This window comes from Lissotriton vulgaris, chromosome 8 (genome assembly GCF_964263255.1).
Source record: "Lissotriton vulgaris chromosome 8, aLisVul1.2, whole genome shotgun sequence".
Taxonomy (NCBI): Eukaryota; Metazoa; Chordata; class Amphibia; order Caudata; family Salamandridae; genus Lissotriton; species Lissotriton vulgaris.
The window spans coordinates 1552492194-1552504940 of record NC_141696.1 but is presented as its reverse complement, the minus strand read 5'-3'; the positions used below and the strand labels follow the sequence as shown (position 1 = coordinate 1552504940).

General features: G+C 41.6%; 1 protein-coding gene across 1 annotated transcript in view; it reads left to right on the top strand.

Annotated features, from left to right (window-relative positions):
- LOC147700368 (uncharacterized) overlaps positions 1-10282 on the top strand; it is a 149745-nt gene extending 139463 nt beyond the window's left edge. Inside the window, 2 exon segments of the mRNA XM_086936311.1 lie at positions 6830-6987; positions 6989-10282. Of these exon segments, the coding sequence (XP_086792437.1) occupies positions 6830-6987; positions 6989-8555 (1725 nt within the window). The 3' untranslated portion in view covers positions 8556-10282.
- The last annotated feature ends 2465 nt before the right edge of the window (positions 10283-12747 follow it).

The following is a 12747-nucleotide window of genomic DNA, read 5'->3' as shown; positions in this document are numbered from 1 at the left end:
ACAAGAGCAAAAATGCTGTAAAGCCTTAGAAAGGCACTGGAGGAAACACCATCTGCCTGCTGCTAAGCTGGAGTACTTAAGAGCTTTAAAGAGATATCATGTTCTTTGCAGGTCGGCTTGTGCAGCTTTTTACATTGAAAAGATCTCTAGCTCCCAACACTGTCAGAAAACTTTGTTAAAGGTTATTATTAAACTCTCAGCCGCAGTCCATTCCTGGCTTCTCCCTCGCTCTCCCAACTTCAATGCGATGAGCTAGCGTCCTTCTTCTACAATAAAGTTATGTCTATTCATGACCAACTTGCTGTGGATGCCCTCCAACAAGGGAATCTAATGTTTCCAATTAGCCCCTTGACAGGGTCCCCTGAATTTTCCTCCAAGGCTTCTGCTCCAACTAGTTTTTGGCCTTCTATGGATTTGCCTTCCTTGAAGCTGTTACTGAGATATATCAAGTCTGGTTCACCTCTTGATCCTCTCCCCCATCCAAACTCATCCTCCTGCATGACTCGATTCTTTCTGTGATTCTTAACCTTCTCAATACTTCTCTTAGCACACGTTTGTTTCCTCAGAAGTGGATACATGTACTTGTTCTCTCTCTTTTAAAAAAGGAAGGTCTGTTGGTCTAATTTTCGTCCTATCTTTTGGCAGTGTTTTCTAATTTTTTGGACTGACACATTAATACTCTACTCTCTTCCTATGTTACTACTCACATTTTGTTAAATTTTTCTCAGTCTAGCTTTAGATCTGGCCATAGTACCACATCTGCTGTTCTTGGGGTTACTGAACACCTCAGGCTACAACTTTACTCCGGCGGTACCTCTGCCCTCATCCTGCTGGATTTAAGCGCGGCTTTCAATACAGTGTCTAATTCCATTCTCTTAGACCGTCACAAAGCCTCTGGCACTGTGGATCTGGCTCTGAGGTGGCTGAACTCCTTTTTAAAGGACCGTACCTTTCAGGTCTTTTTGAACGAAGTGAGGTTAAACACTCTAGCCTTAACCTCCAGAGTTGCTCAAGGCTCTATTTTGAGCCCGTTACTTTTCAATACATATGTCCACCCTTTGGCTGATCATAACTGTGTGTTTCCAAATGACATTTGGTCACAAGCCCAACAGGGGCACTCCTTGTAAGTGATCACAATAAAGGCTTCTTGTTTTTACTCATTGAATTTTATTCATTCAAAAGAAAGAGTTCATTTCCTTCACTTGATTCTTAATTCATTTCAAATATTTCAAAAACATCCTGAAGTTATATTCCAACCTCCAATGCATTTCGAGCGGGTAGTCCGCTCTTCATCAGAGAGTGCATTGTAATCAAATTTGTAGAGTTTGTGGTAAATCTGATAATGAGATTAAAGACGCGCGTTCAGGGAAACGTCCGGTACACCGAATCAAGTGAAGGAAATGAACTCTTTCTATTGAATGAATAAAATTCAATGAGTAAAAACAAGAAGCCTTTATTCTGATCACTTACAAGGAGTGCCCCTGTTGGGCTTGTGACCAAATGTCATTTGGAAACACACAGTTATGATTTAATGTTACGTTGTACTGGACGGATAACGTACCCAAGGGAGCAACCTTAAACTCTTCTTAAATACATTACTAAACCAGGATAACTTTTGCTAAAAACTGGAGGTTGTGCACTTGTCCTACTTGTTTGTTTACACCCTTTGGCTGACACTGCTGAGAAGTCGGGTTTGACTATATTTTCCTATGCCCACGATACCCAGATTGTTTTCTCCCTTTCTGCTGGCCAGCACCAAGATCCTTCTTTATTGCAGCTTGGTTTGAGGAATGTTTCTTTGTGGCTGTCTAGTAATGCTCTTAAGCTTAATGGCACCAAACCCGAGGTGCTCATTCTGGGTAATAACCCAGAGCTTTAGGGAATTGCAAATTGGCCTGATAATCTGGGCCCCGTACCTGCCTCTGTCCCTAAAGTCGAAAACCTGGGTTTTATCATTGATAAAAGGCTCTCCCTTAAGCCTCAGGTCTCCATGGTAGCGGCATCTTGGTTTTGCTACTCTTAGGTGGATCAAAAATATCCTCTGGTTAATTCCACCCAAGCTCATAGAATGGTTCTGCCGGCTTTGGTGATATCCAGGCTGGACTACTGCAATTTGCTGTGCCTGGGCGCTGACAAAGACTCAATACATAGCTACAGGTCATTCAAAATGCTACTGCTAGTCTTCTTTTCCATCTGCTCAGATATGCTTCTGCGTCTCCTCTGCTCCACCAACTCTACTGGCTTGGTGCTAACAAGCGTATTCAGTTCAAGGCCCTACGTTAAATGTTTCGTGCCAAATGTGACCTTGCCCCGTCTGGTTACACCTTATGTTCCGGCTCTACAGTTGAGATCTTCCAGCCTCTAACTGTTTTCAGTAGCAAGATTAAGACTTGCCTGTATGAGAGTTCGTTCGTTTGCCTGTCTTAGCCCCAGCTTTGGAATTCTCTTCCAATTGCCCTTAGGAACTGTCATTCCTTGTTATCTTTTTGTAAAGGCTTAAAGATGTTTCTGTGTAGTGACTCGGCTTGATCTCTGTGCTCCCTTTTGCCTGTTGCTTAATTTGGTTTCTGCCTCCACATGCTCTCAGCGCCGGGAAACCCTGTTGGGTAGCTGTGCGCTTTACAAGTGCAATAAATAAATAAATAGACGGGGAATTGAAGCAAGCCAGGCCATGGTGGATACATAAGTTTGCATGATCGCCCACACTTCTGCCAAAAGTTCTCTGACTTAGAAGGGTTCCATGTCCACTTCAGGCAGCTGCACCCTACTCTTGGCAATTCAACTCTACGCAATGCTAATCCACAATACGCAATGCTAATTTTTTCTACACAACTCCAGTCCACTCTATACAATGCTAATCCACTCTACACAACGTTAATCCACTGCACCTAACACCAATGCACTCCACACAACTACACTCCATGCCACTGCACTTCACAGCACGTTACTCTACACAATGTCACTCTACGCAACGACATGCACCTCCAGGCAATACCACTCCATGCAACACCACTCCGCTCCAGTGAACGCCACGCCTCTCAATACTACTCCACACAACTGCATTCCACGCAACGCAATGCAACTTTGTACAGCCACACTCCCCGCACTGCAACTCCACTCAACACAATTTCAATCCTCTCTACACAATACCATTGCCCTTTACACAGCGTCACTCCACACAATTCCACTCTATTCAACGCTGCTCGACTCTACTCTACACCACTCCACACCACTCAATGCCATGCTGCTCCACGCAACACCACTCTGCTCCAGGCAACACCACTCTGCTCCACGCAACGCCACTCTGCTCCACGCAACGCCACTCTGCTCCACGCAGTGCCACTCTGCTCCATGCAGCTCCACTCTGCTCCACTCAGCTCCACTCTGCTCCAAGCAACGCCACTCTGCTCCACGCAACACCACTCTGCTCCAGGCAACACCACTCTGCTCCACGCAACGCCACTCTGCTCCACGCAGTGCCACTCTGCTCCACGCAGCTCCACTCTGCTCCACGGAACGCCACTCTGCTCCACGCAGCGGCACTCTACTCCAGGCAGCGGCACTCTGCTCCAGGCAGCGGCACTCTGCTCCAGGCAGCGGCACTCTGCTCCAGGCAGCGCCACTCATCTCCACACAATTCCACTCAGCTCCACGCAGCTCCACTCTGCTCCATGCAACGCCACTTCACTCTACGCAGTACAGCACCACTCCACGGCTCGTTACTCTACGCAACTCCACGCAATGCAGTGCCACATAACGAAACTCTAAACAATGCCAATCCACTCCATGCAACTGCACTCTACGCAGCTGTACTTCTCTACTTTACTCTACACTATGGCACTCCACTCAATGCAACTCCAAGCAATACAACACCATTCCACGCAACACCACACAATTATACTCCACTCTGCTGAGAGACCCACTGGAGGTAATTTGAGTGCTTTACAAATATCAATAACGTAACATATATCACCCCACACAATGCCACCCTGGGCCACTCTGATGCACTCCATGCCACTCTATGCCACTCTAACCCATGCCACTCCACGCCACTCCACGCAACGCCACTCCACACAACACCACACCACTCCACTCCATGCCACTTTATAACACTACACTCAACTTTAGAACATTTCACGCCCCTTTACACCAGTACCTTTTAGTCGTACTGAATAGCAGCCACACTAGAGTACAGCATGGCTAAACATATTGGCAAAGCCATAGGCAAGACCTAGCGGCTATGCCAATGCTTTTTATGTTTCTGGCCCAAAGGTATTGTGTCCCTAAATCACTGCCTGTTGCCATCTATCTGCCCTTCTGTGATTTATCTCAGAGCATGTCTTACGCGGCTGCATCTTAAACCTCAAATCAGCCCATGCATTTTTAAATTTGTTTAGTTGGTGGTTGGAGTTGGTTGTGTCAGTGCTGCCGGGTCTGCAGGTTAACATTCGAATGTAGTATGCTGCCATTTGGTCTGGTATGGTGCTCCATGTTTAAGGTGTCATTGTGGTTATTTTAGAATATTTTCAGATTCATCCCTTCGTTCACATGCTGCTGTTCTTCTGAGTAGCATTAAAATGAGTTCTAGGTTGAGTTGGGAGAAGTTTTTATTAGCAATATATTTTTATAGGCGATAAATATACTGAATGCATCTGTGAGAAGATGCTTGTTTCCTTCAAAGTACTAGAAGTTTAAGTATTGTGAGCTCTGTTTGATGATCTCTTAACTCCCAATTTCTGGTGCATTGACAGAGTTGTTTGTATGATGTTTTAATGATCTTTAAATACAAGCAGCAGACATGATGAAGTGCATGATCTACCAAACAGTCAAGTAATCAGTTATAGTATAGTACAAAATTACAAAGTGTAATTGTTCTACATCTGTTACTCTAAATGTCTACAAGGGTACTCTACAGAAAGGCTGACAAGTATAGACTCAAGCTCTGTTGTGTTTCAGGAAAGCAACATTTTTTAGACATACATCAAGTTGCACCGCTTTTTGTGTTATCTTCCCAATTGCTCAATAAGTAAGGGTAATTTCCTGTGCATGCATATAAAGTTTTTCGGCAGCACTCTAGACAGCAACAGCTTTAACCCACTTGCTGAGCCTGAACAGTCTAATCAGTGCACTGCAGTTCTTCCCCTACCTCATAGCAGGGTCTAAACATACATTTTTCTTGTCTCTTTAATCATGTCTCAATTAGCCTATTATTATCTTACAGCTCAGTGCTAGTATTCAGTGGGGCTACAATATATGGATAAAAATCTGCTCTGCCATTTCCATACCTGGCACAGGCATATCTCATGCCGTTATTTGTGAGTCAAGTATACTGTGAGTCATTGAAAATCTGGCTCTTCCAGAACTTGTTTTAACTTGTGCACAAGCTCTGTGCAAGTTAGCTTCAGTTACCCTATGCATCTTAATTGGATCTGGTTAGCAGTGGTTGACAGCAGTTTGTTCAAAACTGTGGACTGTTTTGACAGAAATTTGCACATGCCAACTTAGTTTTCTAGATTAAGGTTGCAAACACCAACAACTGCCCTCTGTGTAAACTGTATGTGTTGAAGCTGGTAAACACATGAAGCACCTGGCCAATCGCTATACATCCAGCAAGTAACATTAACACACTGAAATTGTTACATTATTCTTTCCTAAGCAATGAACATGATGAAGTGAAATTTATTAATTAACTGTCTTACTCTGCCATAGGACTTAAGCCACAGCTCACTGACAAAGCCTACAAGGTCAATACCATTATATGTTGTTACTATTCCGATTGAGGACTCTGGTACATGCTGGGCTGTTATTTTTGGAGCAGGATCATTGCTGAGTGTCATGAGAATATTTATTGTCAATAGTGGCACAGTGAGCTAAAAACATGTACTGAATTGCTATCTAGAATAATTACCAGTGGCTGAAATGCATTCAAGTGTTCTTTTCTGTACATTTCATTAAAGACATAGCTTACACTTTACTGTTTATAGATTTTGACATTACAAGTATTTTATATCCACAGAGAGGAAATTCCTGAACACATAAGATGAAGAGTAATTAAGAAAATATGACAATACTTGAAAGCTATACTATACTCAAGAAGAACCAGAAATAATGGCAAGCAGTAATTTGAAATAGAACAACTCAACAAAAGACTGAGACTCTTGTACATGAAATGACATATCCTGCAAGTACATAAAGTGAAATCTGGCATCTTTTAGAGGCTGAGGCATCCATGCTGCGGACCCAAAACATCCAAATGAATTGAAATCACAACAATTACACTGGCGCAACACATCCAGTATGAAAACATGTTAGATACCACCTGTTATCATAGATAATTATCAGGTAGGTAAAACAATTCTTCCCTCTCCAACATGATAATATAAATGTGGTGTCATTGCACTTCTACTTGAAAGCTCTTAACATAGGTTGAAGACACAGGCCCTGATAGAAAGACCTTACATATGTTATCAGTCTTGGAAGAATTCCAGTAACTGTTCATTATTATTAACAACAGATGCACTGGAAATACTACACATATGTAGTGAATATTATAATATAGTTAGTGATTTAGGAACCACAATTGTTAGTCAGCAAACACATTAACATGATTTATGCCAAAATATAACTGACATCTAGACTAAGAAAAAAAAACTCACAACGTAACAGCTTTGGCTTCTCCTCAGTACTAAAGTAGCATCACTTGACATGCACAAGTGAAAACCCATGAGGACAGAGTGAATGTGGCAAAAGTGTTCATCAGCCATTACAACTAAGAATTAGTTAACAAACAAAAAATAATATTAAGGCACTGTTTACAAGAAGATTTTAACAAATCATCCCTTCACTGCCACCAGTAACAACTCAACAGAAAGCTTATTTAACTGTAATGCATGTAAGATGTTTATTTTATGAGTCATCTGCTCTGTGGGGCAAATATCAAACACATAGAGCAGAAAACACAGACTCATACAGAGAAAATGGAAAGAACAAACCGAAAGAACCATCAGCGAACCTGCACATTAAGAAAATCATACTCCTGCAGTGAAAATAGCAAGCGCTTTACTTTCTCAGAAAAACCAAAGATCCATCAGCAAACACACACCAGGAAAAAAACATATCCTTGCAGTGAATGTAGAAAACACTTTACTGATTTATCAAAACTTAAGATCCATCAGCGAACACACACAAGGGGAAAACCATACCCATGCAGTGAATGCAGTAAGGGCTTCACTCGAGCATCAGAATTAACCCTCCATCTGCGATGGCATACAGGAGAAAAACCATACACTTGCAGTGAATGTGGAAAGAGCTTTAGTAAATCTTCACATTTGAAAAGCCACCAACATACACATACAGTGGAAAAACCATATACATGCAGTGAATGTGGAAAGAGTTTTTCTCGTTCATCAGCTGTAAAGCTCCACCAGCGAACGCACACAGGGGAAAAACCTTACTCTTGCAGTGAATGCGGAAAGAGCTTTATTAGATCTACGCATCTAAAGAGCCACGAGTTAACACACACAGGGGAAAAACCATATGCATGCAGTGAATGTGGAAAGAGCTTTACCCATGCCTCATACCTAACCATCCATCTGCGGCGGCATACAGGAGAAAAACTATGCACTTGCAGTGAATGTGGAAAAAGCTTTACTCGTTCATCAAATCTAAAGAGCCACCAACGTATGCACACAGGGGAAAAACCTTTCATTTGCAGTGAATGTGGAAAGAGTTTTAGTAGATCTACTTTTCTAAAGCTCCATCAGCGAACACACACTGGGGAAAAACCATACACATGCAGTGAATGTGGAAAGGGCTTTGTTCAGTCATCACACCTAACCGTCCATCTGCGAAAGCATACAGGAGAAAAACCATACCCTTGTAGTGAATGTGGAAAAAGGTTTAGTAAACCCGCACATCTAAGAATCCACCATTTGACACACACGGGGGAAAAACCATATACATGCATTGAATGTGGTAAGAGGTTTACTGAAGCATCACACCTAGCAATCCATGTGCGGCGGCATACAGGGGAAAAGCCTTACACATGCAGTGAATGTGGAAAGAGCTTTATTGAAGCATCATACCTAACCATCCACCTACGATGTCATACAGGAGTAAAACCATACACTTGCAGTGAATGTGGGAAGAGCTTTAGTACATCTAGAAATCTAAAATGCCACCATCTAACGCACACCGGGGAAAAACCTCACAGATGCTGTGAATGTGGAAAGAGCTTTACTGAAGCATCCGCTCTGAAAATCCACCAGCGAATGCACACAGGGGAAAAACCTTACACTTGCATTGAATGTGGAAAGAGCTTTACTAGCGCATCAACTATAAAGAACCACCAGCGAATGCACACCGGTGAAAAACCTTATCCTTGCAGTGAATGTGGAAAGAGTTTTACTAGACCTATACATCTGAAAAGCCACCAGCTAACACACACAGGGGAAAAATCATAAATATGCAGTGAATATGAAATGAGCTTTACTCGTTTATCAACTGTAAAGATTCATTAGCGCATGCATACACGAGAAATCATACACATGGAATGAATTTGGAAATGTCTTCACTGGAGCATCAATCCTAACCTTCCATCTGCAAAGACGTGGGAGAAAGGCCATACACTTGCAGTGAATGCGTAAAGAGCTTTAGGAAATCCACATACCTGAAGACCCACCATCTAACACACATGATAAAAACATACACATGTAGAGAATGTGGAAACAGCTTTACTCAAGCATCAGGCCTAACAATCGCTCTCCAATGGCATAAAGAAGAAAATACACGAAAATGCTGTGAATGTTCAAAGAGCTTTAGTAAATCCATGTGTCTAAAGAGTCCGCAGCTAACACATAAATGGAAAAAAAACACATGCAGTGGATGTGGAAATAGCTTTATTCAAGCATCAGTGCTAACCATCCATCTGTGAAGACATACAGAAGAAAAACTATATAAATGCAGTGAAGGTGGAATGGGCTTTGCTATCCCAAATACCTAAAATGCCACCAGAAATTAAACACAGGAAAAACAACATAAAATCTGTAGGATGTTGCAGTGATTCATAAACTGTACAACACCTGAAAAAATCCTCAAATATAGTAAATAGCACAGCTTCGGTGATTCATCATGCCCAGTTGTCAGATAGTGAGCACATAAAAGCGAAAATAACATTCTGTTGTAATGTATGTGGGCAGAACCTCCATGCTTTTTTGCAACTACATGTGCATCGGCAAATATACACACAGGAAAACTCCTACATAAGCTTTGAATAGGGTGTGTTTCAGTCTCTCATGAAGTTATAAGTCACTGTCAGCAACACATCCCCAAAAACATGTTTGACTGTGGTAAATGTGGGAGTGTTTCATTTACTTTTCAGCATATAACGTTTTAACGTTAATGAAGAACCTTCCAATTTCAGGTAGCAGTCAATAATTGCACTTTCTAGCTTTGAAAAAATACAATAATATGTTGAAACTTCCCTCCCACTGAGGAAGTTATACAATATATTGGTAACCTTTGACATTGTTGACCATGGGGAACATTTGTTTATTCCATTCATGCACATGGGGTTGATGGATGCCCTAAAGATTTATATAAGCATTAAGGTTCAGTTATATTTAACTGTATATCTGTTCTTTTTTTTTTGTAGGATAATAATAGGTAGCCATGTATTATGGCAGCATATTTCCACCACAGGGTTCTGATGAGATCATAAACCACAAGGCCAAAGGTCATGTGGTTTGTAAACTATAACCAGATGCTTTAGAGGGGAATGTAGGGTCATGTCATAAATATAAGCCAGTTTGTATTTTTTATATTACATTTTGTGGCATTTGTTTTGAAAAATGTATTGTTTTTCAAATGGGAATGTTTACTTACAATTGTAAGTGAGATTGTTCATGCTGTTTTTCACATTTATTTATTAAAATAAGAATGATTGAAATAATAAATCGTCAAAACACAATAGTAAAGGTCTGTAGTCTGGTTTGAGGCTAGCCATTTGCAGATAAAACCCTTATTTCATAGAGACCCATGAAATGTCTCCAGAACCCCATGAGGTCAGCATAAGAGCACATGCTCTTATGCTGACCTCTTAGGATTACCTGCTATGTGTTTTTTCTGCTATTAACGTATGATATAATTTCATCACTCTGATCTGGGAATTTTGTATGCTTGTAGAAAGAAGAGTGCAATGTGTTGCGGATAGGAAGCATCAATCTTTTTTATGTATATTGTTTTTTCTTGTTTTTAGTAATTTTGATGTGAAGGGTGACCAGGTGACACCATCTTGCAAAAACCTTACTGTTGGTAACCTTGTCATGTCTGTAAATGGCAATCTAGATTAAAACATTATTCTGAACTTTGAACACAGATTAAACTTTAGAATAAATACTGTCTTCTCTTTGCTTTATTGGGCAATATTGCGAAAACGATTTTATGTTACTACATTTTTCCCATATTTAACAGCAATTTTTACTTTCATAGCACTCTGTCTGTAGAGCATACTCGGGCACAAGACACATGCATTTCCTTTATTTCTGATAAACTCTGGGAGAAGCAGTGTTAGCATCTCCCAACTTCAACAGATTGGACTGTAACCAACTGACGTGGGATGAGGAAAGTAAATGAAACTTATCTTTAGAAAAGAACATGCTATGGAAAGCTGTGGATAATTTCTGCCACTTTCTAAGCATTCTCCACTTCTTGAAAAACTAAATATGGAAGCATGCATAATTCACACCATGAGCTTCCATCCTAACGTTATACAGTCTACTCTCAGTTGACATTGAATTGTAAGCCCCAAATGAGCTCTTGCTAACTCTGCCACACTGGAGAGCTTTACTCTCTGGAAGGTGGCTCTGTGGAAAGCCCATTATGAGATGCAAAGGCTTTCTTTTTGCTTCATTGTATTTATTTGATTAGGTAAGCCGTGTTATATGGCAAATTTTTCATGGTGATGATGACTTTGTTTTGAAATGTACTCTAAACAAAAAGTCCTAATCTTGCAAATAAATAAAACAGTATGTATGTTGATTCACAGAATGTTGTGTATGTTGTAAGGGAGCATGTGGTTCAAGTAGGGAAATCTGAAGTTAGTCATCCATCAACAAAATTAATAACTAGCAAATTACGCTCAGCAGCTTTGCACTGTTTGATTTGTCATTGCTGTATGCTCATGTGGATTAGTTATTGGCAAAGATATTTAACAATAACTAAAGAACAAGGAGTTAAATTAGTGCCGTGGTGGGTGCCGGAAAGCTGCTGCCCAAAGTGACCACGCTGCAGTAAGCTCCTGAAGCCAGATACTAAAATCCACCTCTCCCCATCCTACAGCTAACATGTTCAAAAACACCAAACAACAGCATAGCTATGTAGTGTGCCGTCTGCTGATTCTGGAGAGCAGTAAATCTGCTACCGTGGACAGGCAGGTTGGCCTGGACCCTCGCTGTCCCAAGTCGCAATGTGACCAGTGCCTGTGCTTAGGCCATGGAGGGTACTTGGCATGACCGCAGAGATTAGCAGAGTATGGTATGCCCCAAGAAAGACCTGCAGTAGTCGCTCATGCTGGTTGTAAGGTTGGCCATTCGGAAGCAATACACCTCCATGTGGGTTCCAGCAGAGGAGGGGTGTTAGAAAGGGGGTTTCTTGTTGGCATGCTATGCACCCTGCCCAAGCAGGAATCACAATCCTAGTCAGGGGGAGTCACTACACAATCTAAATTATCCTGTGCTCACCCTTGGTAGCTTGGCACATAGCAGTCAGGCTTAACTTAGGGGGCAATGTGTAAAATATGTGTGCAACAATTAAACAGTAAAATAGTGACAACACCACAAAATGACTCCACAACAGTTCAGAAAAACAAAAGTATGACTTTGTTAATAAAACAAGACAAAAATTATGAAACTTCAATATGTCAACGTTGAGATGTGAATTTGAAAGGAATACATGTCAAAATAGCACTTGAAAGCATATAGTGCTTAGAGGGTTGGTCGTGCCTGACTGGAACAAAAAATAAAGTTAATCCAACCATGGGATACAGGGACCCATTTAGGCTTGCTGAGTAAAAGTACCTCGACGTACGTCAATAGATACAGAGTGTCAGAAATGGGGTTACCAATTCTACGGGGGGTAGCATGGAGCAGAGCGGGCAGGCCAAACTCCTGAGGACATGTGTAAAGCATCCACGCAGTACCCACAGTCGACACACCAGGTACACTACAAAAGAGACACAACACCACTTCTGGTTGGAAAAAGAATACGTTCTGTATTGTCTCCAACCTGCAAAGGTAAAACACAGTAAAGCCCAGTAATCACAAAAGGGGGCCAACGGGCACCAGGGCAATGGATGTCAGGGGGATTATTTACAAGGAAAATTGGAAAACGAATAAAAGGTAAGTAAGTCCATTAGTGTCCACCTGAAATAAAAAGAATGTCAGGAAATGCATAAAACATAGGATCCATATTGCAGGGCGAACTCAGACCTTAATCCTTGGCCTCACCTAGAAGTAAGCTGTAGGCGTAAAATAAATCATTAGGCGTGAAGACCCCTCATGCATGGCATCAGCCTACAAGCAATCAATAGGCGTAAAATATTAACCTCAGGGCATAGAGCATCCTCCTCGATGCGAGTATACCATTTAATACATCAACCCTAGGCATCTGTTCTATTGATGCCCAGCTCAGGAGCCTCAGTTCCTTTCGGGCTGCTTCAATTTACCAGAGGCCAACGGGGCCCAACTACAG